Below are 27,891 nucleotides of genomic sequence, written 5' to 3'. Positions count from 1 at the left end.
TCGCTTTAAACCCTGCTTTTAACCCCGGGTGAAGGAGCGTTCACACTTGTAATTTAGAAGCAGGTTAGTGTCGCATTTTACCCGGAGTAATGAAACCCTGATCTGGAGTTAACCCCGCATTGCAATGCTAAACTTGCACTGTGTGAAATGATGCGGTGTTAATCGCTACAGGCAGCCAATCACATGACTCATATTCACATGCTTTGGACAGTCTCAGAAACACAGCATGTTGTATAAACAGTAAGCTATGTTTCAAAGTTTGAAGGGAAAATGTCAAATTGTGACAGAAACTTTTAAACTTGATAGTTGGCTACGACAATATATAATACGAGGATGTGCAATGCTAGAGCCTTTATGTAAGCGGGTCGCGTGCTGCGTTCGTCCAATCAGTGACACTGGCTGCAAATATGCAAATAAGGACCTTAACCTGGGGTTTAGGAGTGTACAGTGAAACATCAGCTCATGAATACCCAGGATTAATTGTTAACCCCGGGTTAACTATGAGCAGTGTGAAATGTGAAGATAACCCAGGATTCTGTTTAGCCAGGGTTTAATGACCCAGGGTTAAATAGATCAAGTGTGAAAAGCCCTATTGTTAACTCATACACCATCACGGTCATCATCGACCATCGTCACATGTCAATTTACTGTTCTTTTTTTACCCATAGGGCTTTGTGGAGGCAGTGCCTCAGGCAAAACAACAGTTGCTCGTAAAATTATCGAGGCTTTGGATGTTCCTTGGGTCGTTCTTCTGTCAATGGATTCCTTCTACAAGGTAACGCCGTCATCTCGTATATATCTCTCGCACGTTAAATGTCACACCCATATCTGTGACAGCCCTAAGCTCTGTACACCGCAATAAGTCTTTTTGGGGAGTGGCACTTTTTTTTTTACAATAAGAAACGGCTGTTTAGGGTTTAGGAGAGAGGGCTTATGTTTGAAGTAAACCAAACTACAGAAATCAGCAATATGGCTGAAATTGCTCACTTACAATTCCATAGCAAACCTGAAGTTATACAGTACATGGAAAAACTGATCCGAATGTGGTCCAAAACCAATGGTTTGTTTGATATAATCCATTAAGTCTTTCAGGCAGCTTGTGGCTTCACAGCACACTGAGGAATCTCAGAGTAAACGCCTCTCAGATCCTCTCACGTCTGCCAGAGGAACATCTCAGGTGCACTGCTGAGAAACTCTCTTTACAGCCGTAAGCAGTCCAGCATTTAAACACAAGCCGTTATGTGTTAATGACGTTTGAGTAAGCTCTGTTAAACAGTCAGGAATGCGAATGACCCTGTCAGGATGATCATAGCAGATAGTCTAGACTAGTTAGGCATTTGTTTAAATGGTGTACCAGCTGTTCTTGCATATCTGAAGAGAAGTCATTACATTTTGTATGAAAGAAAAAGGCCAAATAACACAGCGAAGGAAGTAAATGTCCTGCGAGTGTGAGTGTGTGTATGTGTACTTGTACCTGTGTGTAAATGTTCCTCCTAAATTTAGTTCAGCTGGCCTTAGCCGTGTGCCCAACGAGAGGAGGGGGGGTAATAACACCACACACTTCATTTACTCAGTAGTCTGGCACTGTCTCTGCATGCAGGGTGGCAAAAACATTAAACTTGTAACTTAAGACAGAGAATATATCCTTCCAGGAAGACTGGAGATATTTTAATATGTTCTCTTGTCTGGAGAATATTACTTAATGCAACTAATATACAGATAGTTCATGCTAGGATTAACGTATTTAATTGTAATTAAATACAGGGTTCATGGAAAAATCAGGCAGTTATAAAATTGTGGAAATTAGTACAATTTAAAAAAGTTATGGAAGTTGCAATTATATATTTTTGATTTGTTTTAAAATATTTTTTAACTAGTTTTTACTTTTTGATTGCCATTCTTTACGCAATTTTTTTTATATGCTCACCAAGGTTGCATTTATTTCATCAAAAATACAGTAAAAACTGTTCTTACAATTTAAAAGAACTGTTTTCTTTTTGAATATATTTTATTTAAAAAATGTAATTTATTCCTGTGATGCAAAGCTGAATTTTCAGCATCATTACTTCAGTCTTCAGTCACATGGTCCTTCAGAAATCATTCTGATATGATGATTTGATACTCAAGAATAATTTTTTTTGTGTGTGGATTCTTTGATACAGCGTTTATTTGAAATGGAAATCTCTTGCTTATAAATGTCTTTACTTAATGCTTAGCAATCGTTAAATGTCACTTTTTTTGATAATAATATCTAACTTTTTAAAAAAAGAAATTAAATATTGATTAGATTGCTTTTTGCTGTCATTATATTGGAGTATTAAGCCTATGGCAAGCCGTTTTAACATTTAATGATTTAAACCGACTAGTCTCTATTTTCATGCTACTAGTACTTATTTTTTAGATACTAGTATCTATTCCATTAAGTACTAGTCAGTGTTGGGAAAGTTCACTTTCTACATGAACTAGTTCAAAGTTCAGTTCACAAATTTTAAAATGAACTAGTTCAGTTCATAGTTCAAACTTCAAAATTTTGAACTAAAGTTCACAGTTCCAAAAAATGAACTAGTTCAGTTCTTTTTTTCCATATGTTGCTGCGAGCTATTATTTTTCAAAATTATTGCCACAGCCCATATAAAACCACAGACAGCAATTATGTTATCAGTTTTAACACTGAAACTATGTGTCAGATTTCATCTTTATATCCAATTTTAAAATCCTTATCCAACCAGGGTTTACATAGCATTGAGGGTATAGGGTTGCCAACTAAACAAACAGGAAATGGCTAGGCCAACATAACACAGTAGGCCTATATGTCATTTCAGGTTCGTATGTGTTTAAAAGGTTTTCAGACAACACATTTGTTTTGATTAAAGTCATATTACACACAAACCATAGTTCAAAATAATAGCATTTCAATCTGAAATAGAAAGCTTTTGTAATTATACACTACTTTTAAAGAAATTAAAGAAATGAATAGCCTACTTTTATTCAGCAAGTAAATTTATAATGTTACGTTTTTTTTATTTCGGATAAATTTACTTTGAACCTTTTATTCATCAAAGAATCCTGATTTTTTTATTTTAATTTTTTTATTAATAATAATCAGAAATGTTTCTTGGCCAGCAAATCACATCAGTATATTATTCCCTCAGGACGATTTCATGCTTTCTTGCGTGGCTGGATGTATGTTGGACTCACAATAATCACGTTGTTTGAATTCGTCAAAACTGATTTGCCGAAATCAAAACCCAGTCGGACAGTGAAAGGGATTTGCCGGTAGCGCGAGTCCGGATCGAAGCGACCCGACAGCGGAGGATTCTGTGCGCAAATCAAACAATGATTTGTCCCAAAATAATAATTAATTCTCAATTTAGAGTTTGATATTCGTATGGTCTGATGCGCGTGAGTGTGGACTGTGATTGGATGATGACCGGTGTCGTGACCAAGTGCCGCTGTTGTATCAGATTCAGTCATACATCAGTGGTTAGATCAGCGTCAATAAACGGGACAACGGAGGTTCCGAACGGGACAAATACATTTCTATAGAAATCTTGCACCCTTATGAACGAAGTTAAACTGAGAGAGCGTGCCGTTCACAGACACCAGAATGAACGAGTTAACAGTAACGTTCATCAGGCAGTAATAGAGTACGTTCAGTTCACGTTCGCCCAAAATATGAACGAGTTCATGAACTATCGTTCAATGAACGCGTTCAGGCACAACACTGGTACTAGTACTTATTCATTAGCTACTAGTGTTTATTCTTTAGGTACTAGTGCCTATTCTTTAGATACTAGTGCTTATTCTTTAGGTACTAGTACTTATTCAATAGATACTAGTGCTTATTCATTAGATACTAGTACTTATTCATTAGATACTAGTACCTATTAAATAGATACTAGTACTTATTCATTAGATACTAGTGTTTATTCTTTAGGTACTAGTGCCTATTCTTTAGATACTAGTGCTTATTCTTTAGGTACTAGTACTTATTCAATAGATACTAGTACTTATTCATTAGATACTAGTACTTATTCATTAGATACTAGTACTTATTCATTAGATACTAGTACTTATTCATTAGATACTAGTACCTATTAAATAGATACTAGTACTTATTCATTAGATACTAGTACTTATTCCAATAGTGACTAGTAACTATTCTTTTGTTACTAGTAACAACATTTTTTTTTTTTGCCATTGACTTCTATGGGGATCTGTCATTCAGATATCAACTATTCAGTTCTGACTAGTATGTATTCCAATTGTGACTAGACTAGTACATATATATTAGATACTAGTAGTTATTTAGTAGGTACTAGTACTTATTTTTTAGATACTAGTAGAGGTGGGAATCTTTAGTCACCTCACGATCCGATCCGATTCCGATTCTGGAGGTCACGATCCGATTCCAGATCGATTCTTTATCTACTTTTCCCCCCTTATTAATTCATTAGTTTACATAAGTAATTAAGTACTTTTTTTTAAATAATTACAAATTAAAAAAAATCATTAAAACAGTTGTATTTTAAGAATTTTAAACTTATATAACTTCAAACCATACAAGCAAGTAGCAAATAATAAAGAGGAGCAAAGAAACATGGCAAACAACAAACAAAGAGTGCTTTCAGTATTTAAGATTATCTGAACATTTTCCATTCAAGAACTGTGAGTGATTTTTCTTCATCGTACTTTTGTATTTTACTTTGACATAGACTGCGGGAGATCTATTAAGCTGCATTCACGCTCGGATCTCTTTTGAAATATAAGAAGTAATGTGGTTTGTCCTGTCCGTTTAATCCCTTAAGACATAACTGGCTGTGTTTACGTTCATTTTGCACGAGTATATTAAACCACTTACACGGAGTCGCACAGCCGCTTGCGCGAGCAGTCTCGTACACAAACAAAGCGCGCGTCAGCATTTAAAATTGAAAGCAGCCTTCTGTTAGTGAGATTCATATTTTAAATATATAAGTCCACTGCATTCCAAACCACATAAATGATGACTTCGTAGAGCATTTGTAAGGAAAATACAGACGGGCGAGACAGCACACTTTAAGTGTAACATCAAAACAAGCGCGCGTCTCTCACAGTGCATCCTGTGCAATGAAGCCTGTGAATGTCCTTGTAATTCGCTTCAACCTTTCCGAACTTTATGAAAGATTATTTTACGGAAGGTTCGAGTTGTGTGCGTGTGTGAGGAATTGTTAGCAAGCAGAAGACGGGTGTTTCTAAAGCAAACTCAGCGTCATCGCACATCTGGTAAAAAACTAAGCTCAGAATCGATTCTGAAATTCTCAGAATCGATCCAGAATCGTTGGAGAGAGAATCGCGATGCATCGATGGATCGATTTTTTTCTCCCACCACTAGATACTAGTACCTATTACTAGATACTAGTATGTATTCAATAAATACTAGTACTAAGTCATTAGATACTAGTACCTCTTAAATAGATACCAGTACCTATTCATTAGATACTAGTACTTATTCAATAGATACTAGTACTTATTCATTAGATACTAGTACTTATTCAATAGATACTAGTACTAAGTCATTAGATACTAGTACCTCTTAAATAGATACTAGTACCTATTCATTAGATACTAGTACTTATTCAATAGATACTAGTACTTATTCATTAGATACTAGTACTTATTCATTAGATACTAGTACTTATTCATTAGATACTAGTACTTATTCAATAGATACTAGTACTTATTCATTAGATACTAGTACTTATTCATTAGATACTAGTACTTATTCATTAGATACTAGTACTTATTCAATAGATACTAGTACTTATTCATTAGATACTAGTACTTATTCATTAGATACTAGTACTTATTCAATAGATACTAGTACTTATTCATTAGATACTAGTACTTATTCATTAGATACTAGTACTTATTCAATAGATACTAGTACTTATTCAATAGATACTAGTACTTATTCATTAGATACTAGTACTTATTCAATAGAAACTAGTACTTATTCAATAGATACTAGTACTTATTCATTAGATACTAGTACTTATTCATTAGATACTAGTACTTATTCAATAGATACTAGTACTTATTCAATAGATACTAGTACTTATTCATTAGATACTAGTACTTATTCAATAGAAACTAGTACTTATTCATTAGATACTAGTACCTATTAATTAGATACTAGTACTTATAAATTAGCTACTAGTACTTATTCAATAGATACTAGTAACTATTTATTAGATACTAGTATTTATTCCAAATGTTACTAGTAAGATTTTTTATTTTACTAGTAAGATTTTTTATTGAACTATCTAGTGGCCGTTCTGACGAGTAAAAAAGCAGTTGTGACTAGTAAAATAAAAAATCTTACTAGTAACATTCGGAATAAATACTAGTATCTAATAAATAGGTACTAGTATCTATTGAATAAGTACTAGTAGCTAATTTATAAGTACTAGTATCTAATTAATAGGTACTAGTATCTAATGAATAAGTACTAGTATCTATTGAATAAGTACTAGTATCTATTGAATAAGTACTAGTATCTATTGAATAAGTACTAGTATCTAATGAATAAGTACAAGTATCTATTGAATAAGTACTAGTACCTAAAGAATAAGCACTAGTATCTAAAGAATAGGCACTAGTACCTAAATAATAAGCACTAGTATCTAATGAATAAGTACTAGTATCTATTGAATAAGTACTAGTACTTAAAGAATAAGCACTAGTATCTAAAGAATAGGCACTAGTACCTAAATAATAAGCACTAGTAGCTAATGAATAAGTACTAGTACTTAATGGAATAGATACTAGTATCTAAAAAATAAGTACTAGTAGCATGAAAATAGAGACTAGTCAGTTTAAATGATTAAATGTTAAAACGGCTTGCCATATTAAGCCACGGTTGGTTGAGTCATGGTTGTGTGTTACAGTGATTTTACCATAGTTTACCCCTTTGTGTCATGTCTAACAGCACGCTTTACCCCTGTGGTAAAAGCACTGTAATGCACACTAATGGCTTATGACATTTACTAAATGCAGCAAGTGCAACGGCATCGCTGAGTGTCTGGCTCAAGGACAGATCAACCCTTCTCTGGTTTGAACCTACAACCTTTCAGTTATCAGCCTTGATCTCTACGCACACGGCTGGCAGAGAGCTGAGCTGAAGTCAGAGGTGTAACCTTGGACCGTCTGTTGTGACGTGTTTCCTACAGGTTCTGACGGCCGAACAGCAGCTGCTGGCTGCTAATAATGATTACAACTTTGACCATCCAGACGCCTTTGATTTCAGCCTGCTGGTGCACACACTCCGCAAACTCAAGCAGGGCAAGAGTGTGAAGATCCCAGTGTATGACTTCACCACGCACGGACGGCAGAAAGAATGGGTGAGTGCAAACGGCTTTGACCTTCCTCATTTTTCTACACCGATTTGCTTGAAAAGTGTCAGGTTTATGGAAATGATCACTTTTGCGAAAACTGCTTCATGGATTTAAAATGGTTTAAAGGGTAACTCTAGCCAAAATGCAACCTAGGGTCTTTTTGTTAATCTACCCGAGGCAAACTTTCGTTTAAAAGCATAAGTAGAATGGAAACGCCACTTTAAAGTTTTACCGTATTTTCGTTTTCGGTCAAATTGCCTTTTGAATGGGAGTGCTTGGGGCATGCCGCATGACTATGATAGCATCAAAAATGACTATTTTTAAAACACTAAGGAGGCTCGACACAACATGAAACTTTGCTCGAAGTATCACCGGAGGCTCTACACATGAACTCGAGCATTGAGAACATTGTTTGTGTACACAGAGTTTACTGAAAAGAAAGATTTTGAACAACTCACTGTCTCTGTGTCCGCCGGCATTTCGACAGTCAAAAATAAACGATCTCCGAATGCGAATGAACTGACTCTGAATTTTAGTATTGCTTCTTATATGAGCATCCTTTTTCAAATACAAGGTCAATATTGATTTTCACTAACGACAACACAACAAATTATCCGTGAATTTATATGTAACTAAGCTTTAGGAGCTTTCCATCTTTACTCTCCTCCCTGTTACGTTGCATTCGGAGATCGACTATTTTTGACTGACAAAATGCCGGCGGACACAAAATCTTTCTTTTCAGTAAACTCTGTGTACACAAACAATGTTGTCAATGCTGGAGTTCATGTGTAGAGCCCCTGGTGATACTTCCAGCAAAGTTTCATGTTGTGTCGAGCCTTCTTAGTGTTTTAAAAATGGCGATTTTTGATGCTATCATAGTCGTGTCCCAATCACTCCCATTCAAAAGGATATTTGACTGAAAATACGGTCAAACTTAAAAGTGGTGTTTCCATTCTAATTATGCTTTTAAACTAAAGTTTGCCTCGGGTAGATTAACAAAAAGACCCTAGGTTGCATTTTGGCGAGAGTTACCCTTTAACTACCAGCAAGATACCTTTTGAAAAAGTGGCCAACTGCATTATTAATCAACTTTTTGTTATATACCGAAAAAACGCTTAAAATACAGTTTACGTTCTCCAATGAAATATTGCTGGTTTGCTTTTCTCTCTACTAGGATCACACTTAAACACTTTTTTTTTTTTTTTTCAAGTACACAAAATAATTATACATAGAATACCTAGCATATGTTATTGCTTGACTTTTAATGAGTGCTTATCTGTTTGCAGAAAACGGTGTATGGGGCCAGTGTGATTATATTTGAGGGCATCATGTCATTCGCAGATAAAGAGCTGCTGAAGGTAAACAACTGTCTTTCATAATGTGGATATTTGCCAGCTTCTCACTGAGCTGATCTGGAGCATCATCTGTCTGTTTCTCAGCTGCTGGACATGAAGATCTTTGTGGACACTGATTCTGACATCCGGCTGGTACGGAGGCTCAGGAGGGACATCACAGAGCGAGGCCGCGACATTGAGGGAGTGATCAAACAATACAACAAGTTTGTGAAGCCAGCCTTTGAACAGTACATCGAGCCCACGATGAGACTGGCAGATATTGTGGTGCCACGTGGTGAGTGAGGCATTCAGATTGCATTACTAGATTAGATTGTTTTAATGTATTATTAATAAAATATTTATTTAGTTGTACATTTATTTAAATTTGCATACAAATGCGGAGTACGCTGCATTATGGGGTTTATTTCTACCATTGGAGAAAGTGTAACGGCCAACTTGGATCATATGTGTCTTGATGGCCAATCACATACATCCATTCAAAAGTAAAAAAAGGCCTCTGGTCTCCTTCCCTATGTATTATTTTTTTATAACCTTGGAAGCTTGTCTTAAAGCAGCTTTGTTAGTGATGTTGATTTTGATTCCTGTGCTTATCTCCTGTAGGTGGCGGCAACATGGTGGCCATTGATCTCATAGTGCAGCATGTACACAGTCAGCTGGAGGAGGTACACACACTCGCACAGCACACACCTTGAGAATATGTTCATATTTAGCAGTGGACTGTACTGTAAAAGCAATCAAAGATACTTGGTAGATGACGGGCCCAATCTGATGCACCATTTCATCACGGTGGTTCTTGGTTATCATGAATTTCAGGTGTAATATCGCCCCCTTGTGGATGATGTAATTGACTTATAAACTAATTGTAGACCAGCCTACCATGTCAATTTCAGGCCCCCTTTTCAAGAGACATATTCTTCACACACAGTATGAGTTGCAGTCTGACGTGTTTGTCCGCACGCTTTGATTGACAGGATATAATCGGCCCTGATCATCGGCTGTTTGTTTTAAACAATCGAACATAATTTTTTTTATCGGCTGATACCGATTATTGGTGCATCTCTAATTTTAAGTCATTCCCCCAATATTGCAATACATTTCAGGAAAAAAAATCAAAACTTAAATTCTTATTCTTTGTGAGATATTCACAAATATATCCCGTATAGACCTTATTCACAGCAGCGCCATCTTTGATTTTTAACGGGAATGAAAGCGAGGCTGTGAGGGATAGACATACATCTCTTCAGTGGGTTGTAGTCTTATTTATTGGGTTTATGAATTGTTCTGCTGATGAAACACTTAAAAATATCTTTATGAGAAAATTCAGTAGACAAAAACTCCAGACATCATGAGCTGTGGAAAATGATAAGTGATCTTGGAGCTTTCTAAAACATTTTACAGCAAATGCCATTGCAAACACGGTGAGTCTATCCCTCACAGCCTCACTTTCATACCCGTCATAACGCTGTTCTGAATAAGGTCCATAATTCAGGAATAAACAGCCTGTTTTTTAAATTTTTATATTGACCTTCATCGTCTCCTAAATGTTTTTTGTGTGATATATTAGAGCGATAATCTGTGTGCGCTCCTCACGAGAAGCGGTTTAATTAACGCTTGTGCGTTTTGCATTTGGGAATGCTTTGTAGTGGACTAATGTCTGACATGTCATGTTGGTTTGTATCACTGACTGTAGTTTTGAACAGCAAATGTTCCTCATTTTCAGGCCTACAGGGATCTGTATTTTTCATGATCGCCCTTCATAAACTTCTAGACATTTCCTGGCCTTTGCCTGTTTGTTTGTTGAATATTTTGATCAATCTGATTATTCTTTCTCCGATCAATAGGAATGTAATATACTCAGCTCCCGGAAATTACTCCATAGAATCCCACAGATTTCCTCCTGAAAATCAGCAAAAAAAAAGTCACAGATTCTATGTGGGCCTGTTAATTTTCTGTAATACTGGTGTGTCACGGTTTGTTTGACTTTGCTTCCTCACCGCACTGGATTATTCTCTCCATTTCTGCCCCTCTCCCCCCCCCCCCCCCCCCCTGCGGTGGCACAGCGTGAACTCAGCGTCAGGTAGAGTAGCACTGCTCATTGTCTTCTCACTCCCTGTCACTGCCTGCACTGAAGTTTCCCCTCAGCACTGATCTGGGCTCAGTCCTGACAATCAAATTCACTAATGATAATGAGATTCAGAGCAGTTACTAATGCAGAAAAACACTGGCCTTAGATCAGTCCACGGGGACACTTGTGCTACAGCCTCTTATAACTGTCCCCCTCCCAGCATGAGCATCGTCCTCCTCCTGAGCTCTGCTGCACTTCCTGTAGGGACCAAAAGAGGGCAGTGTCTCTTTAAGTTGACTACTGATTGTCACATTGGCCATTATGGGCAGGAGTGTGGGTCAGTTTTCAAATAATAAATCAAATAAGTTTGAATATCATGAAAACACATCTGTGATATTTCACCCTAAAATCCCCAAATTATATGTTATTTTTAATTTCAATTTAATTAGTTAATATTATTTATATACTAGTATAGTATTAATTAATATTTTAAATTAGTTTGATATTTTCAGTTACATTTTAGCCATTTTGATGGGAACTGTTTCTTGCTTTTAATTAGTTTTGAGTTTCGTTTAAGTACTTTTTTTTTTACTTAAAGGTATAGCGGAGGATGTTTTACTTCCTGGTGGGTAGTCTAAACTATTGGTCCTCCTAATTGTCAATCATTCTGGTGAATCAATCAAACTTTTCAAAAAGTGGAGAGGGCGGGTCTTATCTAAAATTTGGAAAGATCCTCCGCTATACCTTTAAGTTTGGTACGTGTTTAATATTTAAATATAAAGATAAATATTTAATACTTAATGTAATTTTTATTTTATTTAATATATTTAAATCTTTTTTTTTTTCAATTTTTATTTTTTTATATATTTTTTTTATAATTGTAGTACTTAGATTAATTTATTTGCCAAGGCAACATTTTATTTATTTATTTTAGCTTGTGTTTTTCATGCAACATATATATTTTATTTAAACTTTTTCGATTATTGACATTTTTTTATTTTAGCAATAACAATGATTTACTTTATAATTTACTATTTTAGTTGAGTATAATTTTTATATTTACATTTTTTTATTTAATTTAATTTGTATTTAATTGATTTTTTCCCCCTTTTTTTCATTTGGGGAGAAATATGAGCCAGTAGTGTTCTTGACTGGTTTTATGAGATTTACACAAATCTTTTTGTATTTTTGTCATCAACAAGGAAAGTAAAAGTAATAACTGGTTATAACAGGGCCAAGCTTTATTACCAGATACTGACCCACACTCATATATTCACAGCTATGATGTTTGAGAAACCAGCACTGATCAGTCTGGTAATGAGCAGCAGTAAAGCATCATGGGATGGATGCCTCATGATATGATATAAGATGGGAGGATAGATGCTTTGTGCTGCAGTCAGGAGGGAGGCAGATACCTTCTGTTTTTTCCATCCTTGAGTGTTTTACAGCAGACACACTCCTTGCATGCTGTGTCTAAAAATACGTGGCTGTCTTCCTCCCCTTGACCTCTCTTTCTCTTACTTTCTCATGCTTTCTTTCTTTCCCCCTCTCTCACACTCTCTCTCTCTCTCTCTCTCACTCTCTCTCTGTTCTCTGTAGCTATTGTTGAACACGGCGTCTCGCACGCAGTGAAGTTTCCTATGTCTACTACAAAGAGTTTCATTTTTCCGTTGGGCTAGAAACAGCAGCAGATGAGTGTGTGTGAGAGAGAGAGAGTAGAGGAAGAGAGAGAGGAACATGAGGAAGTACAGCCCCCGACACAGGATGTAGCAGACCTTTGTGTCAGTGAGATTGAATGAGAGAATGACAGCTACAACAGGACCCACAGCAAAACTGACATTTTTCTCAAAAAAAGATAAAAGAAAGAAAGATGCATTTGCATGGTACTGTCAGCACTTTCACAGCTCAAAGAAGAGGTTCATGCAAACCCACCCCCCCCCCCCCCCAAAAAAACTTCTATGTATCACGATTTCTCATGCCACAATTCTATACGCCGTGATGCATTATAGTATCATAACTGTATCGTCATTGAAACCAAAGAGAAAAAGCATGTCATGGAGAGAGGAAGGAATCTGCAATATCTGTTTTAATCTCTCTCATGCAGATCCCGTCACATCACTGATGTCACTACACCAGTTTAAGAGTTCACACTTAATTCACACGAACGACTTCAGAAATATCAATTGCGTATGTTTAAATATGGTGTGTAAATGGGGACAGTTCAACCACTAATGAAACTTATGTCATCGTTTACTCACCCTCGTGTCGATACCAACACAGACATGTGTCTTTGTGACACAAATGAAGATCATTTTTATATTCTCTCATAATTTTTTGTCCACAAAACCAACATTTTCACACTTAAAAAAAATAAAAAAAAGTCCATATGAACTGAGTGGTGTTATCTAAGTCTTCTGAAGAGACACAGGTGCTTTAAATGATGAATAGATTTAAAGGTACAATATGTAAGATTTTTGTAATAAAATATCCAAAAATCACTTCAATTTCCTGCAGTTGTGTACTTACAATATCCCAAAAGTTCCCAAAGATTTTTAATTTCAGAGAAAATCCAATTTTAAATAATGGCCCGTCCCAGGTCATTGTCGCCTGTATATATCCGCGTTATCCCTGGTTTCCGCTCGTACTGCCATAGTAACCATGGCGACAGACATGGACAACTGCGCTACGTCTAGCGGCACGCTCACGCTGTTGTTGTTTCGTTCAAACATTATGGACCATGGCAAGCAGACTTTGGGACAAAAGGAGAACTAAAACGAGGATCAATATCGGCTTGGCGTTTTCGAGATGCCAAGAGCTCTGACACGTCCGCGACAAACTTCGACTTGACGAGGCGCCGCTCTTGCATGTACTTTATTAGACAGGTGAACAAATACTACGAATCACTGTTATATAGCTCAACATGATGAAATGTTAGAATATGATCAGTATGTTATTCTAATGTTGATCTAGCTTACTGCTAGTCTCATAGCCAACAAACGAACACATAGAATAACATTATAACTTTCAACACACTCAAGTGCAGTTTAGCGTGAGACCAAGTGAAACAGCGCTGCGTTACCTCACAAGTTTCATTCGTCTAATAAACTGACCTGTGTGAGCAGTAATTCAGCACTTGCTGGTTGTTCGGTAGAAAATGTCCTCATTCCTTTATATCTGCGGGACTCGCCCGCTTCACGCCCTGCTTCATACCTCAGTCATGTTAAAGACATCAATGTTTTCACTCATCCATAAACATTATTAGATCCATCGGCATGACGACAAGTTCCATCATTCCGCTTATGCGTCATCAACCTACGCCTTTGTATTTGTAAGAGGTTAGCGACCCCTAGCGGTAATTTTTTTTTACATATTGTAGCTTTAATTTAGGCTTTTATTCACATATAAACATTAATCGGACATATATAGAGCACATCAAATATGGTAAATGGAAGTTAAACTTTTATTGCTTGTTCAAATGCAGTTTTCATTTTGGGGTTCATTTCATTAACGAAATCTATGACAAAAAATTTTCATTTTTTTTACCACGACACCGAGGTCATTAAACGATAACTGTGACTATATCAACATGTTGATGGAAAAAAGATGAGACTAAAATGTGGTAAAAAAAAAAAAAAAAAAATCTTTTTGTTTTTGTTGAAAAAAAAAGAGGAGACAAAATAGTACTGACTGCTGTAGTGATGAACTGTAATAAATCCAAACATGAATCTCCTCTATATTGTTTGCAATTGTGGTTGCGGAATAAATGGACTTAATCAACCTCTGTGTGACAAAACTGTATTTTTAGAAGAAAAAAAAAACATGTAATTTGAAATTATTAGAATTACTATCAGGAATTCTGTTTTAATTTTATTTTCGAGAGAAGTTTCTTGTTTTACCTTGTGTTAATATACAGTATATGGTAACTAGCCTATAATAAATCCATACACTAGATGAGGTAAAATAAACCATCCGTATGAGTTTGTGCTTATAGGAGAAAGTACAATAAAGCTGAAGATGAAATGTAAAATGAAAGATGACTAATCGTGGTGACTTCTGTGGTTGTGGCTCCTAAACTGTGTTCCTACGTCGTACAGTGAGAGAGGTTCAGAGACGGCCGTTGTCACGTCAAAGATATCCTGCAATCATTTTCTGACTGTGTTAGAAGTTTAGCATGATCATCTCACCGTTTGTTTGCTGCTATGACGTACGTTTACTGACTAACCAATAAAAATACAACATTAAATGGCATATTGATCAACGCGACATGGCACTTACTCCGTGTCCTAACCCGACGTGATAAGATTCCAGCGACAAATGATTTGTCTGTCTACACTAGATGCAACTGCGAGATGCGTCAAAATCAATCAAAACCCACAGCCAATCAGAACAGCGTATGGGCGGAGTCTCGACGTTCCAGCCGGGACGGCGTAGAAAAATAGAAACCGTTTCTAAAATAGAGTCGTCGCGTGTCGCGGCTGGTTAGGACAAAAACTCTGATTAACATGGAAAAGAGACCTTTTGTCGCATGTCGTGGCATCGCGTGTGGTTAGAACACGGTGTAAAACTTAAAACTACTTTCCTCAAGACCCATTTGCAAAATTGCCATGCCCAGTTGGCCTCTTTTTCTCTAGCCATGACCTCGTTCATATTCTCCTCTTTCGCTTCCTCTTTTTTTCAGCGCACATAAAAAACACAGTTGTCAAAGTGCGATTCATCTTGCTCTTTGTTTACCACTAGCCCTATTAACACTATTTTTGGGTGAACTGTCCCTTTAAGACAAGGTCAATGACATCAGAATTCATTGGTTTCGTTACTGACCGTCATTGACGTCAAACCTGTCGTAACCCATCAAAACATGCCAAAGTTGAACATACGTGACTTATATTTCCATCAGTTGCCCACAGAAAGCTTTCATAAGGCTTCAAAAGACTTTTATTACATAACATTTGTATGTTGATGTTGCTAGAAGCAGGATAGTCTGCTACTTTTCTGTTTCATGATGACAGTATTTTGAGTCAGTTTTTGGTGAACTGTGCTGGTTTACCCACAGAACTGTGTGCTGAAGTGCTGATGGCAGCTGTCACACTCTTGTTCCAGTCATGTGACCACCTCATCCTCCTTCACCTGATAGTGTGTGTGACGTCTCTTTTCTTTTCCCTCTCTTCCTGTTGTCATTGTCTGTTTTTCTGTTGTTTGTCACTTCCCCCACAGAGAAAGCTCCGCTGGGATATGTGAGGAGATTTGATTATGATTTTTGTTTTGTTTTTTATTAGTTTTTACTGTTGGATTTACAAACCAAAAGTAGAACAAAAATGGGATCTTGGTGTGATTTTCAAAGACTGCACATTGTCTGCATATGTATTAATGAAGCAGTTAATTTACATGTAAAACCATTACATGAATTTTCTGCATGATTTGTTGACAGGATGCAGTCTTTGACACGACTGCTTGTGAAATTGAATCATAGGATGCTCCCAATAAAGACTGACCTACCCAGAGCTCATAAAGCTTTCTAACAGATGTGATTAACAAATCCTTTATGAAAGAGTGTACAGCGGCTTCAAAAAGTATTTGAGCACTTGATCCACATGTATGAATGTTTGGGGTCGGTTTGAATGTTTTATGTTTTTGAAAGAAGTATATGCTCACCAAGGCTGCGTTTATTTGATCAGAAATGCAGTGAAAACAGTAATATTGTGAAATATTATTATAATTTAAAATAACTGTTTTAAAATGTAATTTATTCCTGTGATCAAAGCTGAATTTTCAGCATCATTACTCCAGTCTTCAGTGTCACATGATCCTTCAGAAATCATTCTTATATGATGATTTGATGCTCAAGAAACATTTCTGATTATTATCAGTGTTGAAAACAGTTGTGCTACTTAATATTTTTTGTAAAGTTTTTCAGATTTTTCTAATGAACAAAGTTCAAATAAACAGCATTGTTTGAACTATAAGTCTTTATTTATGAATGTCTTCACTGCTACTTTTGTTTAATTTAATGTGACCTTGCTTGAATAAAAGTATTAATTTCTTTCAAAAAGAAAAAAGAAATTTCTTACCGACCTCAAATGTTTGAACGATAGTGTATCAAACCAGAAACAGCAGCACAGGGACACTTTACGAGCAAAGCGTTTCACAAAAAGAGACTTTTAAAAACTAAGACAGAGACATTGTTCAGAATGAAGTGTCGGTGTACTTTATGGAGCCACCATATAGCTGTCTTATTTATGACAAAAATACAAATTCATAAATAGGTCAGCTTTTTCATTTGGAGGTTGTCCTTTGGTTTTCTCTGTTAAAAAATTGCTTTATGCTTCTACTTCCTGGCTTGGCGCTCTCCTCTAACATGAATGTGTTGTTTGAATGATCAGCGTTTGGGTGACACTAGTAACTGGTGTGTGAGCATGTGTCTGCGTTTGAATGAACACACACTGCTGTTAACGCCGCTGTGCTGACATCTTCCTGTCTGTGTTATGGTGACAGGGCGGCACTAGCGTCGGCCCATCAGGCGCAGCCTCTTCCTCAGACTCTCAGTGTCCTGGAGAACACACCGCAGGTCCGCGGCATGCACACCATCATCAGGTCAGACACACACTCACGCCTTCGCTGTGACGTGTGGGCAGCACATTGTTGCATTGTGTAAAACTGGCAGAAACTTCCCGACTAACTGTACAGAATATCTCATGTGCCAGTGTCTAGAAGTAACAGAATTAACAAAATATTTAATGCATTTAGTTCATATTTATTTGAGATAAACTCAGTGCTACTGCTGTGGTTTTGTTTCCATCTACTAGTTTGGCTTATAAACTCAGATTTTACGTTAGATATTCATGTGATGACACAACACAGTGCTAAAGGGTGTATTGTACAAAAGAAATGCCCAACAATATGCCGAATTATAAACATGACATAGGCTGAATGGGAAAATGTAACATTTTGGTCTTGTAGTTTTTTTGTTTTATTTTGTTTTTGTTGTTTTTTTGTTTTGTTTTTTGTCTTGTAGTTTTTTTGTTTAGTATTTCTAGTTTTTTTTTGTTTTGTAGTTTGTTTTATTTTTGTTTTTTTATTTTGTATGTGATTTTTGTTTATTTTATTTTTTTGTTGTGTAGGTTTTTTGTTTTAGTTTTGTTGTGTTTTTTTGTGTAGTTTTAGGTTTTTTTGTTGAAGGTTTTTGTTTTCTGTTTTTTGTTTTGTTTTGTTTTATTATTATTTTGATCAGTTTTAGTTTTGTGTTTTTGTAGTTTGTTTTCTTTTCTTTTTTAGTTTAGTTTTGTGTATTTTATTACACCTGTGACCCATTCTTGTGTGGCAAAAGCAAGAATGAGACCGTCCCTCCTCATACTCCCATCAGCCAACCACCAATATCAAGTAGCAGAAGCCTGTGGCTGAAATGTTTTGAACTTTCATTTAGAAAGTGTCTTCGTTGCTTGTGTCCGTGCCACAAACTGTTTGTGGTTATGCCAGGCTATGACTAACAGCTATTGCATATAAAAAAAAAGGGCAAGGCCTACAATATGTCCCGTCTATCTGACGGTTCGGAAAACTGCGATGTTCCATTCATTTTATGTTTTTAAATGTCCCGTTTAACCACGTTACACCATGATATCCAGTGAAACTGTGACATAATTATAAATAAATAGGATATATCCCATTTTAACAATTCAAACACACTTTAAAATGTACTATTTTAATCTGATTATAAGTGGTTTTGTCATCAATGCTTGTTGCAGAAATAAAGAGACCAGTCGAGACGAGTTCATCTTCTACTCCAAGAGGTTGATGCGTCTCCTCATCGAGAGAGCGCTGTCCTTCCTTCCATCTCAGGTGAGAAAAGAGATGCAGAGAGAGCGAAGACGGGGGGATTGCTGGGGAATTTTTTAGATTAACCTAGTAATGGCACACAAACGGACTTGAGTGTGTGGGCATGGAAGCATCGTCTTGAACGTGGAAACTTGGCCTGCTTGTCCACCGCAGTGGAAATTCAGACAAACACACACAACATGAGAGAAATCGGCTTATCAACAAGCAGAAGCAACAGAGACACAACGACCTTTACACTTAAAACACTCGCGCAGGAGAACTGCAGTGAACTAGTGAGCTTCATCATGTTGCTGCTGACATTTTACTGTGGCTTTTAATCAGAGAGGAAGATCAGTTTAGCTACATTTGTTATGCTTGGACAAAAACCACTTGACGTTAGAGTTTGCTTGTTATCTGCTGCAGGTCCACATTGTTCAGACCCCACAAGGAGAGGATTACGCGGGCAGAACCTTCCATGGGAAGGGGGTAAGAAAACAATGTGCCTCTACATGCATTGAAATGTCTTTTTTGGGCGATCTCTTGACAATGCAGCCTAATGCATGTGTTTGTTCTAGGATTTTCTCTGTCGCATAGAACATGTTGTCCTTCTCTGTTGTATAGAAATGTTAAGGCCTTAAAAGGAAATCACACCCGTTTCTGTGTTTTGAGCAGATCACGGGTGTGTCGATTCTCAGGGCGGGAGAGACCATGGAGCCCGCGCTCAGAGCCGTGTGCAAAGACGTCCGCATCGGCAAAATCCTCATCCAGACCAATCAGGACACAGGAGAGCCTGAGGTACCGCCCCTTTCCGCTGTTACTGCCTCCCAACATTTCAAAAATCAGATCAAGCGAGCAGAAAGTAGATTTAGTATTTGTTTTATTTATTTATTTATTTTCATTTTAAATGATTTTTTGTTAAATTTAAGTATCCATAAAGGGAGCTACACATTTTGTGAGCCCTAAAGGTATCACATTTTCGTGATACAGTATTTTGTGTCAGTGCAATTTATCGGTGTTTATCCATTTCTGTCTCTATTTTGCTGCCTTCAGGTGCAGTGTGTTTAACTCTTAGGGTGGGTTGCACCAATAAGGACTAAATTAAGCCAAGTTTAGAGCTAATCAAGGATTTGTTGATGGTTTTATTTTAAATCGAGTTGTTGCAGCACTTAATTTTAAACACAGATTAACAAATCAGGGATTAGAATTATAACCTGCGATTAACCGCCATGATGGATTAAATATAAGAAAGAAAAAAAACTAGCATGATTGGCAGAGTGATTTTCTCCACTCTTGACAGCGCCACCCTGTCCGTGTGATCGCCGCCCAGTCATGAGAAACGACCACCAGCGCTCACCTCATCATAACCCCTGCCGTTAAATCCTAAATATATTCCTCTCTTCTTTTCTTTGTCCGGCACCGAGATGAGTGACGGATCCGCATCCCGGACTCAATAGCAGGCGTAAGCTTACGGGCCGCCACGATCCTCACACTGCGCTTTAATTTTCATTTTTATTTGTAATCTCTCTGAGACCTGACGACATACCCACTCTTTCTGTCTTTGTTCAATCAGCCACATATTTTAATTGAAGGTGCACTTTATTTTATATAAACCCTCTCACTTTATTGAAGTTAATTGGGCAATTCCATGCAAAACTGTCACATCCATAACGCCAACACAATGCCATGGTATTTAGTTGGCGTTATGGATGTGACAGTTTTGCGTGGAATTGCCCAATTCCTAATTGAGATTTAAATCTGAGTTTAAAGTTATGGATCAAATTGATGGTTTAAATGTAAACCTGCTCATTTTTAAAACAAGGTTTAAAGTTTGGTGCAACAGAATGATCGTATTAGGTAAACTTTGATTTAATCTAGATTTAAGTTTAATCCTTATTGGTGCAACCCAACTTTATTATTCTTTTTGTTTTTAAATCTTTTTTTTTTGTCTCAATCAGTTAAAATAAATCATTTAAATCGTGCTTTATCTCAATTGTTTCGTAGTTAATATATTCAGTTTGAGGGGAAAAAAATATGTGAAATGATTGGTTAATTGTGGAATATGTGTGTACATATAAACGCAGTGAACAGAGGTCTGCAGAAGCAACTATACGATGCTGCGATACAATAGTTTTTTTTTTTAGTACCACTCTTGTCATATATTCCCACTTCCTGACAGTACTGAAGTAAGTGTGCTGAGAAATCACACTTGTGTTAGACATTTAAATAATCGCATGGACTTACTTGTTCATTTTGACAGCCCTGATGTTTTTTAATTACATTTTATGCATCCATTCATTTGATTGATTGGTAGCACTTTATTTGGTTACACTTTATTTTACAGTCCTTCTACTTAGTGTACGGGGTTATATAAGATAACTACATGGGTTAAGGTTAGGTTTAGTACCTAATTATAACCCAGTTATTGTTATTACTATAATAAGTACATAGTATGTCCATGGGAAACATTCATTCGTTTAAAGGCAGTGCTGCAACATATCTGGGTCATATTTCACCCCAAATCATAAGAAAATGTTTTATTATACTTTGCTTTAAGGAAAATTAAGACTTTTTTTGTAACATTGTTATAATAGTTGTAATTATAGGTGTAATATTTGTAATTATGTAATTATAGTTGGTAAAATTTGTAACACAGTTGTAACATTATATCGTCCTTCATTTTGCATAATGTCTTATATAATAAATATAATTTTAAAAAGACATTAAACATTGTTAATTTTGAAAGCCCTGTTTTGTTTTAATTAATATATATATATATATATTAATATTAATATTAGTGCTGGGCAAAGATTAATCGCGATCCAAAATAAAAGTTTGTGTTTGCATAATATATGTGTGTGTACTGTGTATAATTATTTTGTATATATAAATACACACATATGCATGTATTTATTTAAGAAATATTTGCATGTATATACTGTATATGTATTTATACATAATTTATATTATATATCAATATAAATAATTTATATATAAATAAATAAATAAATCTTAAATATATACATGCATATGTGTGTATTTGTATATACAAAATAATTATACACAGTACACACACATATATTATGCAAACACAAACTTTTATTTTGGATGCGATTAATCGAGATTAATCTTTGCCCAGCACTAATATATATATATATATGTGTATGTATGCATGTGTATATGTATGTGTGTATATATATATATATATATATATATATATATATATATATGTGTGTGTGTGTGTGTGTGTGTGTGTGTGTGTGTGTGTGTGTGTGTGTGTGTATATATATTACATAGATTAACTATTTTAAACCTATTGCTGCCCATAGCGGCGTTTGTTAAGTTGTCTTTTATGTTTTCATCCAGCTGCACTACTTGCGTCTACCTAAAGACATCGGCGAAGATCATGTGATCCTGATGGACTGCACTGTGTCCACTGGGGCGGCAGCCATGATGGCCATCAGAGTGTTGCTTGTAAGAGTGTATCTGAGCGTTTTCTCTCTCTCTCACACACACACACACACACACACACACACACACACACACACACACACACACACAGCTGCAGCAGCTCTAGCCGTTTAATGGAACTGATAGTGTGCAATGGCACAGGCACACACGCCTACTCGAGCACCACATGTAGAGCGGCCCAGTTCGTTTGTCTGTGAGTGTAGGCGTTGCAGTGAAACCTCACTGATCTGACAGCGGCCGTAGAGCATGACATAACTTCACACAATCTCACATATTAATTCTACAGTTGATCCAAGGCTGAGCTGCTTGTTGTTCGATGGCCGCTTTTGGCCCGGAAGAAACTTAGAGCACACTTCTCATGCACTCACCAGCTTATATCATTTATCTACTAACACTGTATATGCATTCATCACAAGAGATGCGTGATCTAAAAAGCCCTCCACATCTGAAATGACGTATTAGGGCTGGGCGGTATGATGATATATATCGTCACCACAGTATAAAATGTCTATCGTTAGAGATTGTGCTATATATTGCAGTATGTAAATGTGTTGCACTATTGACACTTCAGAGTGATAAAATGCATGAATGAGAATATAAAGATCGGGACGTGCTTGATGTTAAAAAGAGTTATAAGCGCAATCTATCCTGAAAAGAAACTCTGTGCGGTGCGGTGCTGACTGGCACACTGCCAAAGCGTACAGAAAGTTTCCTCTCTCAAAAGGCGATCGTGAATCTGGGACGTGCTCGATAAAAATTTTATTTAGCACAATAAGCAGAAAAAGAGCTGGAAGTGTTGCACGCGCTGACTGACACAAGTAAGCGGGTGCACAGAAAGCCATGTCTCCCAGCATGTGGTCATGAATTCAGTTCTCTTTCACGTCTTGTTGCGCTTGAATGGTCGAATACACACATAATTATATCAAGATTCCCAGCGTGTGGAGTGTTCATGTAAACACAGCCGGTTATGTCTCAAGTGAGAGTAAACAGTTGTGTGTAAACCGGATGTGTATCAATATAATGGATCCGTGCATTTGGTCTTAAAGTGACAGCAGTAAAGTAAACAACTTTTTTTTTTTAGCTTTAATGAGGATCTTATTTTTTAAAGAATATAATATTTATTTCACACAGTGCAATTATGCCATTTTAATTCTACATTTTATTATTACATTGCTGTACTAATTCTATCTACATGTTAAATAAATCTATTGCACCTGCAAAACTGAATTTAATTTATATTTGTTATATAGTTTTTTGACCTATTGTTTGTAATTTGCTGATTTTTTTATAACAGAAATTAGATAAAATAACACAAAATAACTATCATAATATATATTGTTATAGTGAAATAAAATTTCTCATATCGTGAAATAAGAATTTGGTCATATCGCCCACCCCATTATGATATTTTCTGGAAATAAATGTCCTGCTAAGGCACTGTTGTTGTGTGTAGACATGCCTCATGCAGTGTGTGTGTGTGTGTGTGTGCAGGATCATGACGTTCAGGAGGAGAAGATCCTGCTGGTGTCTCTGCTGATGGCTGAGATGGGTGTGCATTCCGTGGCATACGCCTTCCCTCAGGTCAAGATCATCACCACCGCCGTCGACAAGAAGGTCAATGACCTCTTCCACATCATCCCAGGCATAGGTGAGCCATTGCTTTACTTGCTTGACTGTGGCTTTTTTTCCTGACTCGTATATTATTATATATTAATTGGGGTCAGAAAAAAATAAAATAATGATATTTATATGTATATATGAAGAGCTCTTTTCCAAAACGCGATAAACGCCATTAAAAAAAAAAAAAGAGTTTGTCATGTCATTTTGCTGTGTACTGAACCTATTCACTGCTCCATCAACATTTCATGCCAAATCGCTATATTTCCTTGTTTAAAATGTACTGCAAGATGCAGTTTCTTTCCAAACCGCGATAAGCGCCAAACCTATTTTTAGCCTAAACGCGATACATCCTCTGGACTAATCAGAATTCTCTCTCTCTCGCGCTCTCTCACCCTCAAATCACTCGCGCGTATCGCGCCAGACGCTCAATTCGACTCATTCGCGCCGCAGGACCTCCTGACGCGCGTAAATGCATCTTTACATTGACTAAACATGAAAATCACTTGCGCCAGAAGCTCTATTCGCGTTTGGTGTGAACGCCACTCACTCACTCGCTCTCTCACTCACACAAGGTCATGTCGTGATTTGTTTTATGTAAAGTGGACAACGGTTCTACTTTTTATGGGTTCGACACTTTACTGAATGCCAATGTATTTATTACTGACTTTTTCGTTCTTTTTTTTAAGACAAACCATCAATTTTTGGAAAAAAATTATGGATTTATAGCGTTTTGAAAAAAAATGGATGGATTTATAGCAGCAAAAAAAAAAAAAAAACTTTGAATTTATCATCAGCAATATTGTTGTTTGATTTAATAATCATTGTTCAACATGTTCAGAATGAGCCAAAAAAAAAAATTTTAACAGGATAAATTGAATATTAACAAAATGTGTGGGTCTAGGTAAAAAATTTAATTTTCCTGAAAACTATTTAAATGGATTTATAGCATTTTGGAAAAGAGCTCCTCATATATATATATATATATATATATATATATATATATATATACAGTATATATATATATATATACACATATACACACACACATATATAATTTTTTTTTTTTTTTTTTTTTTTTTAGAAAGTATTTAGCTAGGATGCATTAAATTTATCAAAAGTGCCAGGAAAGACATTTATAATGTTACAAAAGATTTCTATTGCAAATAAATTCTGGTTAACTTTATATATATATACACACACACACACACACACACACACACGTATGTATGTATTATATTTGATATTTCAATTAAATGTATCAAAATAGTATTTGTTGTACTGCTTTTAATTCTGTTTTAAACACAAAAAAATCTAGTAAAAATAAAATATGACAGTAAAGACAATCGGTAACACTTTACAATAAGGTTTTATTAGTTAACATTAGTTAAATACATTTAATAACCTTAGTTAATGTTCATTTCAACATTTACTAATACATCATTAGTTGTAAATCAATTTATTTACATTCAGTTAAATCAGTGTGATCCAACATGAACATTTCTATTAAGTAACATTAAGGTTATTAAATACTGTCAAATAATTTGCTCATTTCTAGATTATGTCAGTTATTGAATTTCAGTAATGAAATATTTGGGTAAAATGTGCTTGATTATCATGAAATAATAGTCACTAGCAAAAACTCTTAATAGTCAAAAACCTCGGCTCATGCCATTTCCTCGATGTTGATTTAGGGGTTAATTTGTGAAATGTGAGTTCTACCCAAACATGTATGTCAAATTTGGGAATGTTTTTTTGTGTCCAGGAAATTTTGGGGATCGTTATTTTGGCACGGATGCTCCTCCAGACTGGAGTGATGATGACATGGATGAGCCGAGCTGCTGAGACGCCAGTCTGACAAATCATGTCTGATATCTGTACATTATAAAATATTTTTATACTCTTTTGCACTCCCCAAACAGAAATGTTTTATGTGAAGTTTTTATTTGTGAAGGTTTTATTTATGAAGGTTAATTTAGTTGTTTTTTAATGTAAAGTGTGTAGTGTTTGATTCTGAAGCTCATGCTCTCGATCCATTGCCTTGCGTGTTTGCCGACATGTTTAGGGATTTTCGGCATGTGAACACACGTATGTTATGTCTGGTTGTCATGACATACAGCATGCCACTTTTACTCAGCTTTCTGAGAGTGAAATAAGACTGCCTTGCGACACTTAGACAGTGAGTTTCTTTGAAGGGCCACTTCATCGGAAAAAATGTGTGGGCGTTGCTTTGTTTTAATCTTGCTTTCATTCTCGCTTTACCTGCAGACGGCTACTGACCAAACCACAAGCTGTTCACAATTACACTTTCACAACAGAAATGCATTCTATACCAATGGCTCAGGCTTTAAAACTTGACATGTTTTTCAAATTCCGCACAATTTTGAGTTGGTTTGACAGTTTTAAGTAGAAGATGTAAAGCTCAATCTAACGAGTTGCAGAGCTCTATCTATCAAACACACAAGCATGAGCGAACAACTTCTGTCTCTAATCGGTGGTCGTTGAGTTTTAGGTCAATTCAAGTTTTGTTTTAGAGGTTTATAAAAAAATCTGTCCAGTGAGTCTATAGCTGCCTTTACCATATACGGCTCAGATCTGCTCGATGTTCACTCAAAAACACACAGGACGTACAAGAGCAAAACTAGCCCACAGGAAGCGTTGGTGTTTGGCCTCAAATTTAGGTTTAATTGTGTTTGGTTTAATCGTTTTACCCCACTGAGCACTTTGAGGAAGTACCTAGCCTGAAGAGATTATTTTGTCGAAGAAATACGATGGGATTTTTTGTGCATTGTTTGTTTGATTTAGTTAACCAAAATAATGCAAAATACTTAGAAACTTCATAAAAATGAACAATATTGTATTAATGTGAGAGCACTGAGATCTGCAGTGATGATGTCACCGCATAGTGAATGTATACTGTGACTTTTGACCCACAACAGGGATAAAAGTCTATCATTTGTGTTATTTTATTGCTTTGTCATTGCACACTTTCTGAAATACTTGATTTTGATTGGTCAGTCGGATATTTATGTGTAACCTTGCATAATAAAATGATTTCAAGTCAATGTTTCATGACCATTTATTGAATTATTTGGTGAACTGCAGTGCATTGTAAGAATTGTGATGCGCTTCATGTCACGTGATCATGACTCACTGACATTATCCATTGCGCATTGTATATGTGTATTAGTATTTTAATTGGAAATTGAACATTTTCAGTAAAGATTTGTTTGCTTTTTGAAAGAAATTCGTACTTTTGTTCAGCAAAGAAACATTATATTGATCAGAACTGACTGTAAATACATTAATAATGCTATATATTGATCAGAAGTGACTGTAAATACATTAATAATGCTATATATTGATCAGAAGTGACTGTAAATACATTAATAATGCTACAAGTAAATTGTTCTTTTGAACTTTCTATTAATCAAAGAATCCTGAAAAATAAATCCATATAAAATATGCAGCAGCACAACTGTTTTCAACACTAATAATCAGAAATGTTTCTTGAGCATCATATTAGAACGATTTCTGAAGGATCATGTGACACTGAAGACTGGAGTAATGATGCTGAGAATTCAGCTTTGATCTAAATTACATTTTAAAACATATTGAACAGCTATTTTAAATTTCACAATATTACGTTTTTTACTGTATTTTTGCTCAAATAAATGCAGCCTTGGTGAGCAGAAAGACTTACCGACCCCAAAACCTGTCCATGGGTGTATAGAGAAGAAAGAGTCAGAATTAAACTTTTCATAATTTATTATGTATAGAATTTGCCTAATTTTTGCAGCGGAGACAGCGGGATTGAAACTCATTCATGTCTCAAACACACAGGAAGGATGCTGTGGTTGTCCTCTTGATATGGAAACTAACCTAGCAATCTTTCATCAGTTTCCATAATTAACTCCACTCAGCTATAGCTCATACACTACAACACTAATCAACCGACGTCCCTTCTCAGTGTTTTCTGCTCTAAAAAATCAGCTGACCTCACAGATCGACACACACAATGCATCTAGTGTCTTCTGCAAACTTAAACTGCAAACTGAGAACATTTGTATCTTTTCCAGTGTATCTGAAGTGACTAATGCAGCTTTTGGTGAATGTGACTCATCATTACAATCAGCCTGGTCAAAATGATCAAGCAACGCTTAAATGAAACCTCTTTTCTCGACGGCACTCAAATTTTCATCTCGGA

The 27,891-nt window shown here is 36.0% G+C and overlaps 1 protein-coding gene across 5 annotated transcripts in view; it reads left to right on the top strand.

Annotated features, from left to right (window-relative positions):
* Positions 1–26,749, top strand: part of uckl1b (uridine-cytidine kinase 1-like 1b) — a 37,914-nt gene extending 11,165 nt beyond the window's left edge. For 3 of the 5 annotated variants that reach the window (XM_082144403.1, XM_082144405.1, XM_082144407.1), the window contains exons 3-15: positions 669–775; positions 7,209–7,379; positions 8,660–8,731; positions 8,813–9,002; positions 9,329–9,390; positions 16,005–16,024; positions 17,283–17,381; positions 18,530–18,623; positions 19,023–19,085; positions 19,272–19,394; positions 21,963–22,070; positions 23,559–23,715; positions 25,450–26,749. In XM_082144403.1, coding sequence (XP_082000529.1) covers positions 669–775; positions 7,209–7,379; positions 8,660–8,731; positions 8,813–9,002; positions 9,329–9,390; positions 16,005–16,024; positions 17,283–17,381; positions 18,530–18,623; positions 19,023–19,085; positions 19,272–19,394; positions 21,963–22,070; positions 23,559–23,715; positions 25,450–25,529 — 1,346 coding nt within the window. In that variant the 3' untranslated portion in view covers positions 25,530–26,749. Of the gene's footprint in view, positions 1–668; positions 776–7,208; positions 7,380–8,659; positions 8,732–8,812; positions 9,003–9,328; positions 9,391–10,788; positions 10,806–16,004; positions 16,025–17,282; positions 17,382–18,529; positions 18,624–19,022; positions 19,086–19,271; positions 19,395–21,962; positions 22,071–23,558; positions 23,716–25,449 lie in introns of all 5 variants that reach the window. The other 2 variants (XM_082144404.1, XM_082144406.1) reach the window with 1 other exon arrangement.
* The last annotated feature ends 1,142 nt before the right edge of the window (positions 26,750–27,891 follow it).

The sequence above is a fragment of the Leuciscus leuciscus genome (genome assembly GCF_965113295.1).
Source record: "Leuciscus leuciscus genome assembly, chromosome: 18".
Lineage (NCBI taxonomy): Eukaryota > Metazoa > Chordata > Actinopteri > Cypriniformes > Leuciscidae > Leuciscus > Leuciscus leuciscus.
Note: the sequence above shows the minus strand (reverse complement) of the source record. Positions and strands in the feature narration are given on the sequence as shown.